Source organism: Primulina eburnea, chromosome 12 (genome assembly GCF_022965805.1).
Source record: "Primulina eburnea isolate SZY01 chromosome 12, ASM2296580v1, whole genome shotgun sequence".
Classification (NCBI taxonomy): Eukaryota; Viridiplantae; Streptophyta; class Magnoliopsida; order Lamiales; family Gesneriaceae; genus Primulina; species Primulina eburnea.
In genome coordinates this window covers 34,582,764-34,604,126 of record NC_133112.1, presented here as the reverse complement: position 1 = coordinate 34,604,126, position 21,363 = coordinate 34,582,764, and the positions used below count along the sequence as shown (strand labels likewise).

At 34.3% G+C, this 21,363-nt stretch overlaps 4 protein-coding genes and 1 long non-coding RNA gene across 5 annotated transcripts; 3 read left to right on the top strand and 2 right to left on the bottom strand.

Annotated features, from left to right (window-relative positions):
- Positions 1–9: 9 nt before the first annotated feature.
- LOC140806984 (pentatricopeptide repeat-containing protein At1g02060, chloroplastic) lies at positions 10–2,999 on the bottom strand. Its single transcript, XM_073163587.1, has 2 exons — positions 624–2,999; positions 10–352 (listed from the first exon to the last, which is right to left on the bottom strand). The coding sequence occupies exon 1, from the start codon at positions 2,873–2,875 to the stop codon at positions 701–703; it is 2,175 nt and encodes a 724-aa protein (XP_073019688.1). The 5' UTR covers positions 2,876–2,999; the 3' UTR covers positions 10–352; positions 624–700.
- A 1,546-nt stretch (positions 3,000–4,545) lies between these two features.
- On the top strand, positions 4,546–8,665 carry LOC140807194 (ATP synthase subunit delta', mitochondrial-like). The gene is made up of 2 exons (XM_073163934.1): positions 4,546–4,897; positions 8,153–8,665. The coding sequence occupies exons 1-2, from the start codon at positions 4,631–4,633 to the stop codon at positions 8,495–8,497; spliced, it is 612 nt and encodes a 203-aa protein (XP_073020035.1). The 5' UTR covers positions 4,546–4,630; the 3' UTR covers positions 8,498–8,665.
- Positions 8,666–11,005: 2,340 nt separating this feature from the next.
- LOC140807229 (superoxide dismutase [Fe], chloroplastic-like) lies at positions 11,006–14,704 on the bottom strand. Its single transcript, XM_073163998.1, has 9 exons — positions 14,465–14,704; positions 14,317–14,360; positions 12,884–12,958; positions 12,400–12,588; positions 11,999–12,170; positions 11,765–11,883; positions 11,654–11,680; positions 11,521–11,544; positions 11,006–11,422 (listed from the first exon to the last, which is right to left on the bottom strand). The coding sequence occupies exons 1-9, from the start codon at positions 14,526–14,528 to the stop codon at positions 11,213–11,215; spliced, it is 924 nt and encodes a 307-aa protein (XP_073020099.1). The 5' UTR covers positions 14,529–14,704; the 3' UTR covers positions 11,006–11,212.
- A 696-nt stretch (positions 14,705–15,400) lies between these two features.
- On the top strand, positions 15,401–16,423 carry LOC140808331 (uncharacterized). Its single transcript, XR_012112865.1, has 2 exons — positions 15,401–15,602; positions 16,028–16,423. It is a non-coding gene; the product is annotated as an uncharacterized lncRNA (long non-coding RNA).
- Positions 16,424–17,847: 1,424 nt separating this feature from the next.
- LOC140807585 (pectinesterase 2-like) lies at positions 17,848–20,303 on the top strand. The gene is made up of 4 exons (XM_073164508.1): positions 17,848–18,369; positions 18,502–18,708; positions 18,815–19,056; positions 19,903–20,303. Exons 1-4 carry the CDS (start codon positions 17,887–17,889, stop codon positions 20,060–20,062), a joined length of 1,092 nt encoding a protein of 363 aa, XP_073020609.1. The 5' UTR covers positions 17,848–17,886; the 3' UTR covers positions 20,063–20,303.
- The last annotated feature ends 1,060 nt before the right edge of the window (positions 20,304–21,363 follow it).

Genomic DNA, 21,363 nt, shown 5'->3' with positions numbered 1-21,363 from the left:
TCCCTCTCATTTTGCAAATACAGTCGTAGATTGGGTCACCCATGTTTTATGAACTAAGGACTAAAGTTACTATACAACAATCAATAATCAACTTGAACAAAACCAAAGATCTGAATAAATATTTTCACATTTTGACACGAGACAAGAAGAGTACATACAACGGTCGAATTACATCCCGTGTAGCGTTGACAAAGTTAGCTCGTCGGATCCCCAACGCAACGAAGTTTCGAGGAGGTAAAATGCTCCTTACCCTGGGCATCATTTCGGGAGCTCGTATGCAAGTAGGGGAGTGGCAGCAGGAAATTTCTGAATTTGCAGTCCATGCTCTGCTCAAATTTGCAGCCATTGATTCCTGTCAATCCAAAAGAGAACTCCAAGTCAAAGTTTAATTTAACAAATAAATAAGAAACCGTAATAATTCAAATACACACACACACACATATATTTATATAGATTAAACAGAACTCACAAGTCACAACAAGAAGCAACATATTAAATTAACACCAAATAAAGAAAAATTAACAGCTTCTGCTAAAATTCAATCCGTGAGATTTTATAGAAAAGCCCTTAAAAACATATAAAATACAGTCAAAATGTAAAAGGAATTCATGAAACATGAGTACCTCTCCATGTCTCAGCTAACTCCGACCGGTGCGAATAACTTTTCTTGCATGAAATGCCCGAAACTGGTCACCTGAATTTAGTTCAGTAATCTTTTGGCAACGAATTCGGCTTCCCTCAATTTTCCTTCAGCTTCGAGACCGATTCTCAACTCTTCAATGCAGCTTGAAGGTTGTTCTATACCCTTGTCTAACAATTCATAGTACAGGTTGAATGCTTCTGATAGCCTGTGGCCTTTACAGAGACCCGTTAAAACAGTATTGCATATGGCAATATCGACAGTCTGGTCATTTTCCAGGCTGAACACGAGCAATTCACTTGCCTCCATGAACTTTCTATCCTTGCAAAGTGACACAATCAGTTCTTCTATACGGACTATGTAACCATTTTTATAGAGACTCCTAACAAGCTGAAATGCCTTCTTCTGTGCACCACTCCTGAAGATCACTTTGATTGCATCTGTTGAGAGATTGATGTTTGGTCTAATCTGTTTGTCTAACATTAGCATAATCAAGCAAGCCGATTCATGAGAAGAATCCTTTTTGACAAGTTCCATAAGAACACGGTGGAATGTGGATGTTCTTGGAAGATGGGAACCATTCGACATCTTTTCCAAGGTGTCGTAGGCGAGGTTTGGTTGCCCCTTACATAGAAGACCTTCTATTAGTGATTCAAAAATCTCGGCGTCAGGGACAAAACTTCTCCTCAACATCAAGACCAAAAGTTTATGCCCATCTTCAACCGTCCCTTCCTTACAATGCCCCAAAATCAAAGTTTTATAAGCCGGAGGATCTTGTATCCCTCGTTTCATTAGCTGCCTGAACACTCTCTCAGCTTTCTTAGTCTTCCCATTTGCACATAAATTACGAAAAATGGGATTGTACGCTGCAGCAAGAGGCGTGCAACCATCTTCACACAACAAAATTTGCTTCTCAAATAACTCATCAAGCAACTTCTCTGCCATGTTAAAATTTCCCTTTTTACACACAGCCCTAATCAGCATACTATACGTGGCTGAATCTTGTTTAACATTCAGCTCCGTCATCTTCTCAAAAACTCTCAGAGCCTCGTCCAAATTCCCCCCATTGCAATGAGCATTCATCACCGTGTTAAAAGTACACGTGTCTGGCACCAATCCCACATCCCCTCCATCACATTTCCCTAAAATCTCTTTTACCATATCAAAGTTCTGAGATTCACAGAGCCCTTGAATAATCGTATTATAAGTGATTTCATTCGGCTTGATGCCAAGGTCAACCATTTTTCTGAACACATCCATAGCCTCGCCAATTTCTCCTTTTCTGCAATACCCTCGAATCAATGTAGTGTAGCTAATAACATTTGGCTTCAAATTCTCCCCTTTCTTTTGCATACCATCAACCACATTACGTGCCATGTTCACCTTTCCATCTCTACACAAACCATCAACAATCGTATTGTACGTTAACAAATCCGGTGTACAATCAAATTTCTCTATCTCTTTAAAGATCCTAAATGCTTCATCAATCCTCGAGTTCCTACAAAAGCCTCTTATCAAGATATTGAAGGTATACAAATCCGGATTCACTCCATATGTGCTAAGCATTTCATGGTATAGATCCAAAACCGTTCTCATCCTTCCACTTTTGAGCAAAATCAAGAACAGACAATTAAAAGTAATAGCTGAAGGAGAAATGCCCATTGATTTCATTAGCTTAAATACCTTTAAAGATTCTTGAAAAAGCCCAGCTTCACCATAACTACGAATCAAGCTGTTGAAAAACTTGTCAGTCAGCTGTACAACATGGTTGGATTTCTTGGGTATAGAAATTAGGAAGTTCCGGGCCGCATTGAGGTTACGAGCCCGGCCAAGAATTTCGAGCATGATGAAGTAGGAGTGATGGGTGTGTGTAAAGCCAGAACCTTGCGCCCAATTGAAAAACCGAAGGGCTTTGGAAGGGGTTTTGACAAGGCGGAGAGTTTGGAGAACGGTTGTTTGGGAGAGCGGGGTGGTGGTGCAGAGGAAGGACTCGAGTCGGGCCGACCAAGCGGCGGCGGCGTTGATGAGCCTGGCCATGGTTCGGGCTTTCTTTGTTTTTGTTGGCTTGGAATCATGAGATTCATCTTTCTTTGATTTCTTACCGGTTGCGACCACAGCAGAGACTGCGAAGGCGGAAAATGGAGGCGGTTGGCGGAATACTTGCGTGAGATTTGAAGGGAAGACAGAGGTGCAGTACGAGAGCTTGAATTGTAAGATTTTCCTCCTGAAGTTCATCGAGAATTTGGTGGGAGAGATAGACGGCGCCACCAACCGCCCAAACCTCGCCGGCCGACGCCACGCCACCCGTTCACGAAATCAACCGAATTAACCGATCAACACAAGTATAATCGAACCAAACCGTAAAATTGATGGTATTTTGTTTTGAAAGAGTGAGTTATTTATTAAAATATGAAATTTAGTAAAATATTTTTTTACAATTGCAGAATATTAAAATTCTTATACAGAATATGAATATAAAATAATAAAAATTCATAAATAAAGTATAAATTATAATCGAATACAAATACGATAAGAACTTATACATGAGCACAAGGGTGAATTATTTATTTATTTTTTAAATAAGTAATTCACTCGAATATTTATATCTTAATTTTATTTTAAAATTGTAATATTATTATTTATATTGTTAAATATTTAGATATTTTTACGTATATCGGCAGTTTTTTCTTGACAATAATAAAAAGGATTAATTATAATAATCCAAATAAAAAATATATGGTTGGTCTTGTTTGATTATTAATTATTCCCAGTTTGGTTTTAATTCTTACTTCGTAAAACTGATATATTTGGATCCGTTCAAATATTATTTTATTCGATATACATAGATTTCGATACAATATCGGATATAGATCGTTTTATACCCGGAAAAAAAGAGATCTTAGAAGACTATTTAAAAAACTGGTGCTCATAGCTAAAGCATGTAGTTCACTTGCCAAAAGCTTTCTCTGATCGTTTTCCATTATCACAAGAGCATCCTCGCTCGAGCAAACCACTAGACAATCTTCTGAAATGTAATGTCGATGCGACGATGTTCAATGACCCTTCTCACCATCGGCAAAATCAATACCAACAGGAATCATTAAATGAATGAAAGAAAAGTCAAGTCATCTTTTGCAGCGAAAAATAATGGTTGGCAAAAGAAAAAAAAAAGCAGTTTTCATACCATTGAGTTATGCTATAAATAGATGCACCAATTGATCATTTCCTTCATCCATTCATCGAGTCTTCACTCATCTTACAACATTTGATTGCTTAGTTCTATGATATTTGTGAGGTGTTTGTTCTCTTGTATTAAGGGAATTTGTTCTATTTGGAAACACATTAAGTGGTTGTACATTATAAAATATTATAGTGTAATTTTTTTCATATTGTCCGTGATTTTTACTCTAATAATTTTTAGAGGTTTTCACGTAAATCTCGATGTCCAATTTATGCTTTATTTTCATCTTTATTATCTCAAATTGTCGTACGTGAGACCAACACTCACTTGGGTTTTGGGTGTATTATTTAGAAATCTAATGACAACATGATAACAACGATATATAGTTCACTCCATGATATTTTTTATCGCATTATGATCGAACCGTTGGCTCTTCGAGAGATACTTGATTGAATTAAAACTTGGCATCTCTCCAATATCATAATGGAGACGTCTTCCAATCTAGGGTAGATAATTGAAGGTGGAAACATCTTTAGCACAAGCACAAGATATATAGATCTTGTAACTTTGCTTTTGTCAAAATTTCCGGAAACGAAGATGTAGAAAAATATTTATTTAAAATACTAAATAAAAAATCTGTTAGACCACGGGTTCTATCAAGGGCCCAAATATGGTTGTGGGCCTATCTGTACAATGAGGCCCATTCAACATCGCAATGCATTCGAAATCTTCCATCTCTTCGTCGACCTTCCTCCTCCGAAGCTCCGAACACAAGAAACACACACTAGTCTTCAAAATCAGGAAGCAAAATGCAGAGACAGGCGTCGCGATTCATCCTGAGCCGAGCTTCCGCTGCCGCGATGAGGTGGCATCGCCCATTATCGACTGATCTCCCGGCGGAGGCGGCGGGTGACTCTAAGTTCGTTGACGCTTGGAAGAAAGTTGTCCCCAATATTGACCCGCCGAAAACCCCCTCTTCGTACATGGCGCCACGTCCCCCGACTCCGTCCACCATTCCATCTAAGCTCACCGTTAATTTAGTTCTTCCTTATGATTCCATCTTGGCCGCCAAAGAGGTAAATTCGTTTATGTGTTGTTCATTTTCGTTCGCTGTTCTGTGTGGAAAGTTTTGATCTTGCTTCTGGCTTGATGGGTCTTTGAACATTTATCTTCTTTAGTGAATGCTACTGAGTTACGACAATAAGGTGGTGGGCTCGATTTATATTTAGGAATTTGTGTTGTTTATTTTCTTGATTCTCTTTTGTAGAAGACTTGGTTAATTCTGAGATTTGTTTTCCTTGTTTTAGTGTTTTTGTTATGGATGCATAATTTAGTAACACTGCTGGGATTTTTTTTAATTTGTCTGATTCTGGAGTCAAGAACTCAACAGCATCTCGTAGGTTGCATTTGTTGATGATCAAAATACGTTTTCCTTTTAAGAGTTTTAAATTTATCGATATTGCTCATGTGGAGTATAACAGAATCCTTTTATTGCAGACTAAGTACTGAACATGATTGTTCTATTTCCCAAAAATTCTTGATCGATCTCCCTATTATAGCCCGGGCCTTTAAGATAAAGTCGTTTTCAGCTAAATTTCTTATGACAATTCTTTCGTGGATCTTTTCTAAAATTAGATGTAGAGGCACGTTGATTGGTAGTGTAGCTTTGTACATTACGAGGATATTGCAGCAGTTTTAATACCAGGATCATTATTATTCATTAAAAGGACTGAAATAATGGATTGAAAGTGTGAAATTCTTGAGTCAGATATTTTAACATGTGTTTGTATCCAGCAAGATGTCATCTAAACATCTTCGAGAACTTTGCCTCTGTTTTTTTCCTTTTAAAATTGAATGGAAAACGATCATAAATTAATTAAAGAACTGGTGCTAGCTTTCTTCATATATTGGCCTCTCCTCCCATCTCATGCACTTTGAGGAATTGTTTATTGTTTATATAGCTTATTTTTTGAGTGTGTATCGTGAGGTGTATATATGTTTCTTCTCAAGAAACTTCAGTCTCGCCGCTGCAGATTTGTGATTTATTGATTGACTAGATTGATAATCAAAACCCAAATGATTTTTTTTCCTCTCTATTTATTTTACTGCACCAATATTTGGTCTTTAACCTCTTGTCGAGCAACTTCTTGACTAAGTGCAGGAGCTCAGAAATCCATTAGCATTAGCTGCTCAAGATGGATGACCTTATGTCCGTTCAATGGAGTAGTGTGCTCTATTCATTATACTTGCATTAGCGTAACTATGGTTGATCATGTGGTTATTTTTCCTTTAATTGCATCGTTAAGCATTATCGTATTATTCTCTACCGAAGAATTATATCCAACTAACCAGGCACTATAATCATCTGGCAAAATACATTATTAATGTTATATGCGAATTTTCTAGCATTCCTTGATTGACCAGCTAGCATTAGAACTCATTTTTTGGAATATAATCCGAGCATTATTATAATTATAAAATTTAAAAGTTCTTGTAACCTATATAGGATACATGCATATGCAGTTTACACGACTTGTTCAAATCTATAATTACTGTCAAGTCTGAAATTGAAATTATCATTCAAAATATGTGATAAATTAGAAAACGGAAATTAGTACTTATCTTGTGATTGCTTTAAGCATCACTTTATTACTTGTTAGAAGTTGGATCTAATCATGAAGAATATGGGGAAAAAGAACAACAAAATGAGAATGAGAAAAAGTTAGCTATTTGAACCTTTTTCCTTGGATTTGATTAATTATGATATAAATTTGTATAACCAAAATGTGTGAAATGCCAATTTATTTGTTCAACGAATGTATCCATTTTTATTTATATTTTAGGTTCCTAGGTATATATGTGGCGTATCTGACATGAGTGTTGTGTCTGACAAGGATTCCTACTCAATTGCGAAATGATATGGTGTGTTTTTTATGTGTCCATGCATCATAGAACTTGATTGAAATTGAATATATTTAGGTTGGTGGAGGGATTTGAATTTGAAAGAAGTCTTTGTTCTTTAAGTTGCATTTGGATGTAAGGATTTGATTTGGGGAAGGATTGATTTGGAGGAATGAGTTTTGATTTGGGGAAGGGTTTGAAGACCGAATTTCAAATGGCACTTATTTTGATTGTATTTGAAATGTATCGCAATTACTGATGAGAATGTTTAATTTGATACACAGAAGAATTAGAATTCTCTTCAACTTATTCCATTCAAACAAGTCATGGAATCTAAAACCATGGATTTGAAATCTACCAACCCAAACACAACCTAAGGGTGCACCTGGATTGAGTGGTTTGAAGCCATAAACTTGAGTTCCATTTAATTGTTTGAAAGGATTTTATCAGGTGTATTTCAATTCCACATCTTTATTAACTTATGTGATGGTAATTGAGATTCAAATCCATTTTCAGATCAAATCCTTCCACTAAAATGAATTGCATTCATCCAAACACAACTTAAGGTTCCATTTGAATTGATGTATTTGAAAAGACAAGAATTTCAAATCAATAATAGCAAATTTATTAGTTTGTTTGGATAAATCCATTTGACAATGGATATTTAATCCCCGACTAGTTAATTTTTGAAATCTTTGTAGTGGGTTTTAAATTTATGTCAATATGAAGTTATTTCAAATCATTCGTTCAATACTCCAACCAAATTTTCCAATCCAAATGCAACCTAATTGATTTCATTTCTTGAGAATTTGAAACACATTTGTTTTGAACAAGTTTAAAACGGAAAAAAAAATTCAAATTCATAGAATTCAAAAGTATAACACAGATATGATAGATTTAGATCATATATGATTTGTAATCTCTCAATCCAAATACACCAATACATTTAATTTTGTATGTCCTTTTAATAAACTCGTGTAATATAGACATGAAAATGAAACTTTAGTTAAGGTCTTTGCGACTTTCTTTGGTGTTTCTAGAAAATGATGCCTGAAAATGTATTTTCTGGAAGTAAAATTGGAGAACGTGACATGTTTGAATCTGTTTTTCAGAAAGACACATTCTACCTTCATTCAACAATTTTTCAGTTATTCAAATTTTCACTAGTTTGTGAGGTACTTTAAAATCTTAATGTATGGTTTTCTTTTATTAGAACGTAAGCTTGAGGGTGAAATATATTTTTGACTAAGAAACAGAAAATAACGAAAACCATTCCTGAAATAAGAACAAACAATATATCACCTACAACTTTCTCTGAATGATATTTAAAACTTTGATATTGGTGGTTTAGCAACTTTGTTCAAATATCATTTTTGGGCCTTTATAACTATTTAACCTCACCACAATCTCCATCTCTCTTATCTTTTCAGGTTGATATGGTCATAGTCCCAGCGACTACCGGACAGATGGGTGTTTTACCGGGTCATGTAGCTACTATTGCTGAACTAAAGCCTGGTATTTTATCAGTTCATGAGGGTAACGATGTAACAAAATATTTTCTGAGCAGTGGGTTTGCTTTTGTCCACGCAAACTCTGTTGCCGATATAATAGCTGTTGAGGCCACACCAGTTGACCGCATCGATGCAAATCTAGTTCAGAAAGGTCTTGCTGAGTTCCAACAAAAGCTAAGTTCAGCAACAACTGATGTTGAGAAGGCAGAAGCACAAATCGGCGTAGATTTACACAGTGCTCTCAATGCTGCTCTTACAGGTTAATGGTTAAAGACTAGCATGTCTTCAACTGGACCTGTATTTGTTTTATCCTGGTGTTCTTTTTGTCTGGTTCTTTTTACCATTTCAAGTGCTGGTTTCAGCTTACTATCGACAAATACATTTACAAGGATTTCTTGAATAAATATTAAAAACCAAGTGGATTTGAACTTTGATGTTATTCTTTTTTATTTTTGAGTTGGAGTATGGTGATTCTTACAATTGGATCTCGAACCGGAGATCTCCTTTCATTGGGATCATGGTGTCTGTTATTCTACAATTGTGATTAGGCTCCTGTTTTTTTTTTTGTTTTTTTTTTATCTCTGTGGGATGATAATTGATATTTCTACTTCTGGTTGATCAGAAGTGAGCTCGCTGTATAGTTTCTGATAAAAAAAGAAAGAAAGAAAGAAAGAAAGAATGAAGTGAGCTCGCTCTATTTCCCAATCTTACATTGAATTGTACTGAAGCTGAGTTTTGTGCCTGCCTTGAGGCTGCTAATGGGATGTAGGCCTAATCATGGTTTTAAAATCAATACAAATTTCGATTTTGTTTCCCTTTTACATTCACATCATTTCAAAATGACCAATTTGAAAAAAGTGATAGTGGGACAATATGCATCTTATGAGATTCAACATGAATGCGCAGAACTTATTTCGATCTTCTTCTCCTGTTATTCTGATCACTCGGCTCTCAGGCAAAAACTCAATGCAAAATTTCATGTAAAAGAGAACAATCACTCAGCCTCAGCAGCATCTGTATCACTTTCCAAGTACACTTTAGTCACCTCCGAAATCGGTCTGTCTTTCCCTCCCAGATACGAGCTTCACCATAAAGATGGATATGTAATCCGAACGTCGGTTCTGTAGAATCATATTCCTACAGGTGAAATATAAATAAATTGTTGATGCAGCTGCCTTGAATTCTTTGACAAATGCTTCAGATCCTTACACTAAACAATTACCCAGAATGATTTGACTTTTCTTATTGAGGCAATTAGAAAACATAATTGTAAACATATGGGGTGTTATCAACAACGTTATAATTCAACTATGATTGTTCAACTTGATGTCATTAGCCTAAAAGTAAATAATCTTATCTTGTGAGACGGTCTCACAGATATTTATTCGTGATATTTTTTACAATAATAAGTAATACTTTTGACATAAATAATTGTTTTTTATAGGTAACTCAAATAAGAGATCTGTCTCACAAAAGTAACTCGTGAGACCGCCTCATAAAAGTTTTGTGATGATTCTAATGTATCATATGAAAGACAAATAATTTGTTGATGCAATTATTAAAGTAGTAGAATTAAACATTATTTCGGTGGTTGTGATCTTTTACAATATTCGAATGGTTGGCATCAAACAAATACAAAATTGGAGAAACGTACAACTAATTTCATGCAAATTTTTCATTCTCAGATTATAAATTGAAAATATTTGTGTTGTCTTTAGCCATTTGGGGTATGAATTGAATAAAAGTGTAACCCTTTTCAGGGACTCTACTCTTTTATTCGAAATCGGAGGGAACATTGGACAAGCTTCCAGCCGTGATCGATATAGAAGTGAAGATTTCAATCCTCGATGCAGAGGTGAGTATCTAAAAATGGTAACTCGTCTCGTTTTTAGTTGGAAAAAATAAGCCACAAAGCACAGATAATTTTCAAAGACGCATGATATACAACTATTTCCAGCTTCACAACTCACAACTACATAATCTACAAATTTGATGCATTCATCCGACACATTATATTTTCAAACTCTGTTCGTTCATTAAAAGTGATAACTTACCGATAACGTACATTTACTCAAAAATTATACATAACTTCGTTACTCAACGAGTAATTTTAAACACAACGCATACATTTTCCACCACGCGCGATTTAACCTTATGCTAACATAGAACTTCTGCATATCATGATCAAAAGAATGCAAGTTTTCGCGAGGATCATGATATTAAGATCGGTAAAAGAAAACCAAAACTAAAACTAAAGGAACATAGTCGAATGTGGTAGGTCTAATCACGTTTTAAAATCAATGGTTTCGATTAAAGGTAGAACCAAAACTGAACAACTTAGATAAAGTTCAGATTCTGGTTTTGTATTTTTACTGAATATAAATCTAAATAAGGATCACATATAATATAAATAATTAAAATTAATCAAATTGTTTAATTGTGTAAATTATACATCTCTATATACTATAGTATCTAAAAAGTTAGATTTAGTTTACTGTTTTGGTACAGATTTTTATCTTTGGGAACCGGAACCAAACAGTAAAATCTCAATTTTTTTTCGTTTTGAAACCTCAAAAGGTCGCAGCTTTGGTTTCAAAAGATGGTTTCAACTTTGGTTTAACGGATTTCAAAGAACTGCCGATGGGAATCTCTTGATCTTAATTTCAAAAGAATATTTTTAATTCAGATTGATTAACCATGTCATCTTGAACTCGTTTTCATCTGATGCAGACAAGTTGACACTGAAGTATCATCAAGAATGCACAACACACAAGACATGCAACTTTCAATTTTATTTAACTTTCAAATTCACATGAATTCAAAATGACCATTATAAAAAGGGATAGCGGGATAACATATCTTATGAGATTCAACATGAACACGCAAAACTGATTTTTATCTTCTCATATGCTTCTGGTCTTACTTCCCACAAAAATAAAGGTTAAAACTCAACGCAAAATTTCTTGTAAAAGAGAATAATCACTCAACCTCAGCAGCATCTGCATCACTTTCCAAGTACACTTCAGTCGCCTCTGAACGTGGTCTATCCGTCTCTTCGTTTTCTCTTTTCTTTAACTCCTCTCTTTCCCTCTCAGCAGCTTGAGCTTTGGCTGTTTCAAGCCTCGAACTAACCGCTTCCCAAGAGACGAGCTTCTCCAGGAAGATGGATATGTAATCCGGACGTCGGTTCTGTAGAATCATATTTCCTACAAGTTACATTTCTTGGAAGCCAACACCAATAAATATAAATAAATCATTGATGACCATGGCGCTTCGATGTTGCTTACCTGAAAGTCGAGGTAGTATGCGTGCTGTGTTCAAAGAATAGAGAGAATGTAAAGACGGTTTGAGATGGTTAAAAATAATTCCCAACGTAATTATTAGGTGAAGATATGTTAAAAAAAATTATCTATCTGTTACCTCCCAAACGTCTAGAGTAAGCAGCGGCTGCAACAGCATAGCAGATAAATTGCATGAGATTATAAAGAAACAGGATTTGGAACAAATCCCAAAAAACAGAGAAACACTCACAGAGTAATCCCATACTAGAGGATTTACAGCATTTGGACTCTTCACAACCACAAGCTTTTTATCTTCATCTGATGGTCGGGGATTCACCGCATTTCCTACGTCAAGTCTATTTGCTTTGTCTGTGTGTAAAATCAAAAGGGATCAACTATCAACAAACATTATCTTCATTTTGTTAAGAGGAGAAAATTATCTTGACATCTAAAATGGAACAGGAAGTAACAGGAAGGTGCTTACACACGAGCCAAGCCCAACCAGAACCAAATTGAGTTGCTGCAGCTGCCTTGAATTCTTTGACAAATGCATCAAAAGAACCAAAGTCTCTATTAATTAAATCCAGAAGTTCTCCAGATGGCTCACCTCCACCACCTCGTTTCATGGACCCCCAGAAGAATTCATGATTCCACGCCTGCCAATTGATATAAAGTGACTAAATACTGGACTCTAAAGAATACAAGTAATACATTATGGACGGCAAAGATTGATAAGATAAAATAAAATGAATCATATTTTTCTCAAGCAAAGTCTAGATTTTATCCAAGAATTTGTTGAACACATACACATTCGGATTATAGATTAAATAAGCTAGAAGTGCAAATGGAAAGCATGCATGAGAAGGTGAAAATATAAAATTATACCTGGGCAGCATTATTGAAGGGTGGGAGGAAGTCACCCTTGTTGTATGTATCGATTATTATTTCCTCTAATGTTTTGCCATCAAGTTCGGTACCAACTATTTGCTTATTGAGGTTATCCACGTAAGCCCTGTGATGTTTTCCCCAATGGTATTCAAATGTTTCGCGGCTCATATGAGGTTCCAAAGCATCCTAAATCAGAATCAATAAATCAAACACAAAATTATATATATTTTAAAAAATAGTTTCAAATGTACGAAATAGAAAATGAAGTACACTTGGTAATTGTTTGTTCCTTGACAAAAGAACACAAACATATTTTCTCCAAAGGAATCTAGTTCGTACTATATAAAATAAATAATAAGTTATTAACTACCTCGGCCACGCATAGCAGGCCAAAACTGGCGACCCAGAACAAACAGTTGCATGAAAATAAGGCACAAAGTAATAACACGAGTAGAGGTTCGACGGAGTTTTCATATCTTACCAACGGGTAAGGTGGTGGCTTAAGTTCAATTATGGCCTTTATCACACCGCCAGCAGCTCCTCTTACATTCAATTTCTGCATCAAAAATGTTCAAACAACATTGTGTAACATTATTGGCAGATAATACAAAATACATTCCAATCTTGACACGACATCAGAGCAGGATCTTTCGACTCCTGCACCTCAGAACAAACTAGGGAGCTTTGAGGTGATTTCCCCCAGCAGTGAAATTTTTTTATAAACAATTTTTTTCTAAAATCACGTCGCTTCCGGCCTGAAAACTGGGGACACCCATCATGGTCACCCATTTCCAAAAGGCTTCGGAAATATAATAATCATAGATATTGAATTATTGAATCAAGACAATCAATTAACTAGGGGTGTGAGTTTGATCACTGAACCGATACTGGAGGAGGAGTTTCTTCAAATAAAAACTAGTTTGGGCCTTTGCAAATTATAAAAACACTTAAATAAGCTAAAATCACTCATCCAAAAAATGAAGCTTCTAACACTTACGCTTCCACTGTAAGAAAAATTTGAATTTTGACAAATCATATTGTGGCCCGTATCAAGATAAAAAAGAGAAATAATTGTGTCAGCGGCGGGACGGCCGTAGTCTGAATTTTGGACGAACGGTGCATGGGTTGTCACACCTTTAGACTTTTGAAACGCGCATATGCCTCTCCTTTTTTATTCTCGCGCTCCCGATCTTCTCATTGATGGTACGAGAGTGTTCTATAAATACCAACATTTGAGGTACTTGTGCACACAACCATAAGAAAAAGTACTACACGATCTAAAGAGGTTGGAGTGCTTAGAAGAAAAAATACACTATCTACAGATGTTGGAACGCTTAGAAGACTCAAACTAAGAAGAAAGCATAATTCTTACAAATCATTCATTTGATTGACGTGATAATCAATACGTTTTCGCATATTTGTTTATCATGTTCATTCACGTTTAGAAACATACATTTTGAGAAAACTCTAACATCCCCTACTTTAAGAAAATTATTTTACAAAACCTAACTGTTTTTCAAGCTAAAAGTTAATTTTTTACTTTCTCAGGCTGAGGAGTATATTTCAAACTCACCTCTTCGAACTAAGCGGTTCATTCCAAAATCAAAATGACTTAAATAATCCCATATTTATAGTTATCAGCATCTATACTTAGTAGGAGTCAAAAGAATAGATCTCAAATGTTAATACATCCAGAGAATTCCAATCCTACTTAAAAAACTAGTAAGCATATCCAACATTCAATTCAATGAGATGCGAAACCCAGAAGCTCGCCACTTACATTTCAGTTCGACATTTCATCAATCACAACTCGTACCCATTTGCATGATACGATCAAACGAAAAATAATCCCCATGGAACTTAACCTAACCCCCTCACATGGCCACGTAATAAATACGCAAAACATAAGCATACCTCACTCTTCCTCGTTTGGATGCCGCGAGTCGACCCAAAAAATCCTGCGACACAAATTTACCAACCAACAAAAACACAGGCATTTACAAATCAAAAACAGCGATAATCGGTCGTGTGCCATTGTACTCAAACAGCAAAAATTAGCAACCTTGGGAGGAAAATAACCCGCAACTCAGTGGAATATTAGTGGCTGTTGCCGCAGTCGCAGCCATGATATTCTCTGCACTCACTTCTTCTCAAATCAAAGTTTCGGCTTTCGAATAATCTCGGACGCAATCAAATCCGGTGGCTGCGATTACTTGTGGGAGCGTGGTGTGGGCAAGCACAACGTACGAGTACGACCATATATCGTACTCTCGAGAAAGTTTCGTCTGCAAATGGGTAGTACAATCTTGAAAATTGTTTCATTTTATTTTAATAAAATAAAATTTTGGATTAGAAAAATAAACATTTTCATGAATTCTTTGTAATATATATAGTTATGAAATGTTACACCTCTATTTATAAATATATATATATATATATATATATATATAGTTATGATATGTTGTACATCTATTGATAGACATATCATAAACATTCAAAAAGTTTGTAGAGATGTCTCATAGAACATCAATATTGCTTTAAATGTTAAGACGATGTTATCACATACATATTCGAAACATTTAATGCAACGGTATGTAAAACAACATCAAATTCGACGTTCTATGAAGTGTCCAATTTTTTCGCAATAAGAAAAAGAAAATCAACCATCCTAACTTCTTATTCTGATATTTTAAAAGATTAGCAATCAGAAATTTTTGTTGTATATATGAATAACATCCTCCTAGAATTTGTGGCACAGATCCCAAATATGTCCAAAAATATTTATTTAGCTTTTTAACTAGGTACCCTTATAATCTCATTTTATATTCAAACTAAACATATAATAAAAATAAAATATTCATATTCATTAAATAAAGACAAAATTGTATTGTGTGTACTGGTGTACTACATTAACACAATGTAGTACGTGTGTTACCATTAAAAAAGAAAAAAAAACTTGGCTATAAATGATCATGACTCAAGTTGGAGAGTCGGGGTATAGCAGCCATACTTCGAAGCGACGATGGTTCCATACTGGGTACAACTGCAAGTATGCTACATTAATGACATAGTTAACCGGCGCATCTATAAAGAGCATCTCTCTATCGGTCAGGCTCCTTACCCAAGGATCCCTAACAAGAGCCGCCTTCTTGTAGCCTACAGGATTGACATCTTTCTAACGAACTTCCTTGATTGTATCGGTAGGTGATAGCCCTATAGTAGCTACCCTTTAGGGCCATTAATAGCTCCATAAGAGTCCATAAGGTAGTTAACAAGACACGGGATTCGAATCTTTACAATCTTGAAGGACTCGATACCCACCCTGCCCAGTCTAAACATAAACATTTACCCGCTCGACTTATATCCAAAATGTAACGCTTATTATCCGTCAAACTCTTTAGATCCGTCAAACTAGTTAGATCCGACGGCTCGTAGGTGTATTGTATGGTTATGGGATAGCTCTATTTTATTGTATTATTTTTTTGGGTCGTTTCGATTTTTTCGGTATACTTTATTTATTTTGAGGTCAATATAGAAATTTCAATAGATCTCAAAGAAAATTTTAACTCGTTTTTATTGTTTGTGTTAATTAATCATGATCGTAAGCTAATTATATATTAATCAGGACATAGGTCCTCACAGTCGTCGAGATGGATCGCGAGGGCCACCTCCCCATTTTGAATCAGGTTTCAATTGAGGAAGTTCGGATCAACCATATGGGAACAAAACATGACAACTAATTATTTGGCTTCGGAAATACCAACGAGGATATCCAGACCCTCCAGCAGGCATAGATCAAATTATTGAAGAAGACAAGACGATAATAAACTATTTGAAAAGAATTATAATACTTTAATCATTCCATGGCGGGTGATCTGGAAGGAAAAAAGGCTTTGTTAAAATTATTTTTATTCACCTAAAGCCCAAAATCAGCGCCAAGCTCTCTTTGTTCTCCCATTATCTCTCAACTTGCAGATTTACGTGACAATAAAATTCTAAAAAAATCCAACCATTTGATTTATTTCTCCTCTGACACTTTTAATTTCTCTGTCTTTTTTATTTTATTTTTTTTGTGATTTTTTTTGTTTGTAATCACGTCCCTCGCAGTATCTCATGTACATTACTCACAGTGTTATCTCATTTCTTGTAGCAGTTTATTTCACCTTACAAATCAATCGAACTCAGTGCCTCCAGATCAGATACACGAGTCAAACATATTATGTAAAAAAAATCATCATAATGCAAATGTACATAAAAATATACATAATTCAGGTTTAGGGGATAATTCTAGACTCAATGCATAAAGACTACACATACCGTAGTCCAAAAGTGGACACGGATAAAGAACTTTTTGCATATCAAGATCAAATGAATTTCATCTTTAATTTGATTCAGTCGTTGATTGAATCTATTTAAGTTCGCTTTTCTAATTTGATAAAAATCACTTAGTGTTTTAAATATATTTTTAAATATATTTTGATTCTTTATTTTTTTTAAATAAATATTTCAAATATATCAATGTTTTAAAATAAATATATATGTTGTACACATTTTAAATATTTAATTTTTCTATTTTGATTAGTGGAATTAAGTTTTGTGCAAGAAACAATAATTTTTATCATAATAAACAACTAATTTTGCAAAGTTGTTATAAATTTGAAATATATATATATATATATATATATATATATATATATATATATATATATATATATATATATATATATATATATATATATATATATATATCAGTTGTTTAGTAGGTTTCTAAATGATTTAATCAAAATTAGTACGATTTTTTTATACTAATATTAAGTAATCAAAACTCTGAATTGAATACCTCCACTTAGTAAAATTTTGATTTCCCAAAATTTTATACATCCAATAATTTTAAAAAAAAATTAACTAATTAATTTAATGTACCATACTAAATCTTGGGATAAACTCTTCGTTATTTTATATATCAAATATGGAAAAATTTTAAAATATTAATTTCTTTTTGCAAATACATTTTTAGTTGTTGATGTTCAAAAGTTTTTATTTATATTTTCTTAGATAAATCAAGATTTTGTAATTTAAGGAAAGTACATGTAAGGGTAAATAAGTCTAGAATTGACTAATTATATGAGGTTGAGTATTATTAACATTTTTTGGAGTGTTATATTTAAATCTACATACGTATATATCTATACATACGTATATATCTATACAAGTACGTATCTATTTGTCCTATCTTTTCTCTTGAACCTCCTAATTTCCCCCTCAAAAATTGAAAGATATACATATATATATATATATATACCTCTAATAATAGTTAAGCTAAGCGTAGCCGAAAACAAACCAAAAACGAGAATTCCAACTTGAATTTCGCTTCATCTCAGGATTTTTTTGTACACACATTCTTATGAAAATTGTATATAAATTACGGATATCAAGCACCATCTCATTTAAACAAAAATAATATAAAACCAATTCTCAAGTCAAATGGCTGGAATAATGGCATGCATGCAACTTGTAATCCTCCTCCTCTTCCTACCCTTTGTTCGTTCCTCTGACACAACAGTTATCCCCGCCGACAAGTCCCAGTTAAGCAGCTGGTTCAATCAAAACGTTGGCCCTGCATCTGTCCGAAAAGGGTCTCTAGAGCCGGCCCTCGAAGCTGCCGAAGCCGGAGCCAAGGTGATCAAAGTCAGAACCGACGGCAGTGGAGATTTCAAGACTGTGAATGATGCGATAAAGAGCATACCGACAGGCAACAAAGATCGTGTTATTTTGTGGATTGGACCTGGAAATTACACAGAAAAGATAAAAATTGACAGGTACAAGCCGTTCATTACGTTCTACGGGGACTCGAACAATATGCCGAGTTTGATATACGACGGAACCGCAGCAGAGTATGGAACTGTGGATAGTGCAACTTTGATCGTCGAATCGGATTATTTCAGCGCAGTTAATGTGAAAATTGTGGTTTGTATCTGTTCCTGAATCCATTTTTCCATCAAGATTTCCGGGTTTTATCACTTTATTTGGATTCTTGAATGAAATTATATATGATTTGTTTGATTGGTAAGTTCTTTGGTTTCTTGATTATCCCGTTAGAATTCTGCCCCGAGGCCAGACGGAGTCCGGAAGGGGGCGCAGGCGGTGGCTCTGAGGATCGGCGGAGACAAAGCTTCGTTCTATAATTGCAAGATATATGGGTTTCAAGATACTCTTTGCGATGACAAAGGAAAGCATTTCTTCAAGGACTGCTATATTGAAGGCACTGTTGATTTCATTTTTGGCAGTGGAAGATCCCTATATTTGGTATATATCTTCTTCAATTATATCAAATATAAACGAGTTTGAAACGAGACAACCATTTGATATTCAATACAAAGTGTAGGGTTTTTAAATGTTTTTCCTTTTATAGAACACGGAGACATATGTAATTCCCGGGGATGGAATGGCGATGATCACGGCGCAGGCAAGGACCAAAGTAGACGAGAGCAATGGGTATGTGTTCGCGCATTGCAAGGTGACGGGCACAGGCAATCACGCGTACCTCGGCAGGGCATGGATGCCTTATGCTAGGGTGGTGTATGCTTACTCCGAATTTAGTGATGCTGTCAATCCCGAAGGATGGTCCAACAATCTTAATGCACAAAATAACAAGTGAGTATACGTTTGTAGTTTTGTTTGTGTATATTTATTTACATTTATATCTGCCAAAAAGTGTGTTTTCCATATATATATATATATATATATATATATATATATATATTCCTTTGCATGTCGATTTACTCGTCAAAAACTTGAACACAAAGTAAGTAGAATCGGCCACGTACGTAAGTCTAATTTTCATGCCAAGTCTCGAGAGCCCTCATGTTAAGTAAATGGGGAATTTTTGGTAGGAAAATATGTAAGATGGCCTAATGGCGACGTTGGATTTCTTATAACTTGAAAATTTTCGGTCTTACTATGATAGTTTTGCTGAGTAAGTCTCTTGTGAAACGCTCTCACAAATCTTTATCTGTAAGACGGGTCAACCCTATTGATATTCACAATAAAAAGTAATATTCTTAGCATAAAAAGTAATATTTTTGCATGGATAACCCAAATAGAGATCCGTATCACAAAATACGACTCGTGAGACCATCTCATACAAGTTTTTGCCATAGCTTCGTACAATCCTTTCTGACCTAGTACAACTGCAATGAACTGTGTCATACAACCAACATGTGTCATGTTATCCATGTCAATGTTACGATAAAATAATAAAGTTAGTAGACTAAAACTGAAAATTTTATGCTCGAGCCAGGGCGAGGAAGCCATAAACGTCACCCGATCTCTCAGTTTGTATAATTATTTTCGAAATTAAAAACTTTCCCCTTAAAATATACTCTATAATCATCATTTAATTTAAAATCACAACATTTTTTATTTTATTTTGATTTTCTCATGGATGTTATTGATTTTTATACTATATTTAAAATATAATGAATTAATTTTTGCACGCAGGACTGTGTATTTTGGAGAATATAACAATAAAGGCCCAGGATCAGCTCAAGGAAAAAGGGCAGGATTCACCAAGAAACTGAATGATGCAGAGGCTAAACAATTCATCACTCTTGGTTTTATTGAAGGCTCTAAGTGGCTCCTTCCTCCTACCAAACTGTAAATACCAACCGTTGGATTAGCAAAATAAATTATCCGACGACACACGATTGTTCTTTATAGTAAATAAATAGTCGATTATTTTATTATATTTTATTTTATTTTAAAAATTTTAGTTTACTTTAGCTAGGATTGCCTATCCAACCCTAAAACATGAGGATTGCTGATAGATGGTTTGTTAGTGTGTATTTTATATCTAATCATTCTTGATTGAAAATTTAATCAAGAAATATTTAGAATTTTAATTTAATTCTTTTGATTTTCGGGTTCGATCATTGAAATTGTTCGTAGAAGATCAGGATTGTGATACAGCACGAGTCTAAAAGTTTTCATGTGATAAATTCCCATTTAGTTTTTTTTAGACTTTAATACTTTTTGTAATTATCAATTGTATAATTTAATTATTTTCTTCTCATCGTTATATTTAATTTATAAAGATAACATTAATGAAGGAATAATTTCCCTAATTTTTTTTAAAAGATTTATATTATTTTGACTCAAGCATGTATCGTATTTACTAATTTAATAATTAATATATATTTTTATAACCGGGTTTGGGCCCTAAAATTTAATTACTCGTATTATCTCGGCTCAAAATTTTCTTTTTTGAAAATTCGAAGATTATATATTTTTATTTAGATGTCCCGACATGCCATGATCTTAACCCTTATAAAAAAATCATTTGATAATTTTTATGATAGCTTATAAGATATTTGAAAAATTGTTTGGAAGTTTAGGGAGAAAGACGTTTTTTGTCCCGTAACTTGCACATTTTTCATTTAGTGTTAGTATTTTTCATCAGAGTATTGACGTAGCATCAGACACGTCAGCAATATCTAGCGCCACGTCGGTATTTTCCGGTGTTATGTTAACATTCCGGTGGAGGTGGACTAAAATTGAAAAACAAAATGTCAATCAGTGTAAAATAACTGTGATTGACTGAGAGCATGACCAAAAATGAAAATTGTGCATCTTACGAAAACAAAAATGTTATTCTTTCGACAGTTTATTAGAAACTTGAAAAAAAATTGATTATATCGTAACTTATTTTCTAGGATCGAAGGTTAATATATTATTATCTTTAAATAATTTAATATTTTTAAAGACTAAAATATCATCACAAATTTTATTGTATCCGAGATATATCTCCAGAAATAGTTGTTTTCATTATTTTATGATATGATGTTTTTTCATAGTCTTGAAAATAAAAAGGTATTAAAAATCCAATATATCAATATCTTTAACCTTTATTTTATTTTATTTTATCTTATCCAAATATTTTAATAGTTTAAATTAATAAAAAAA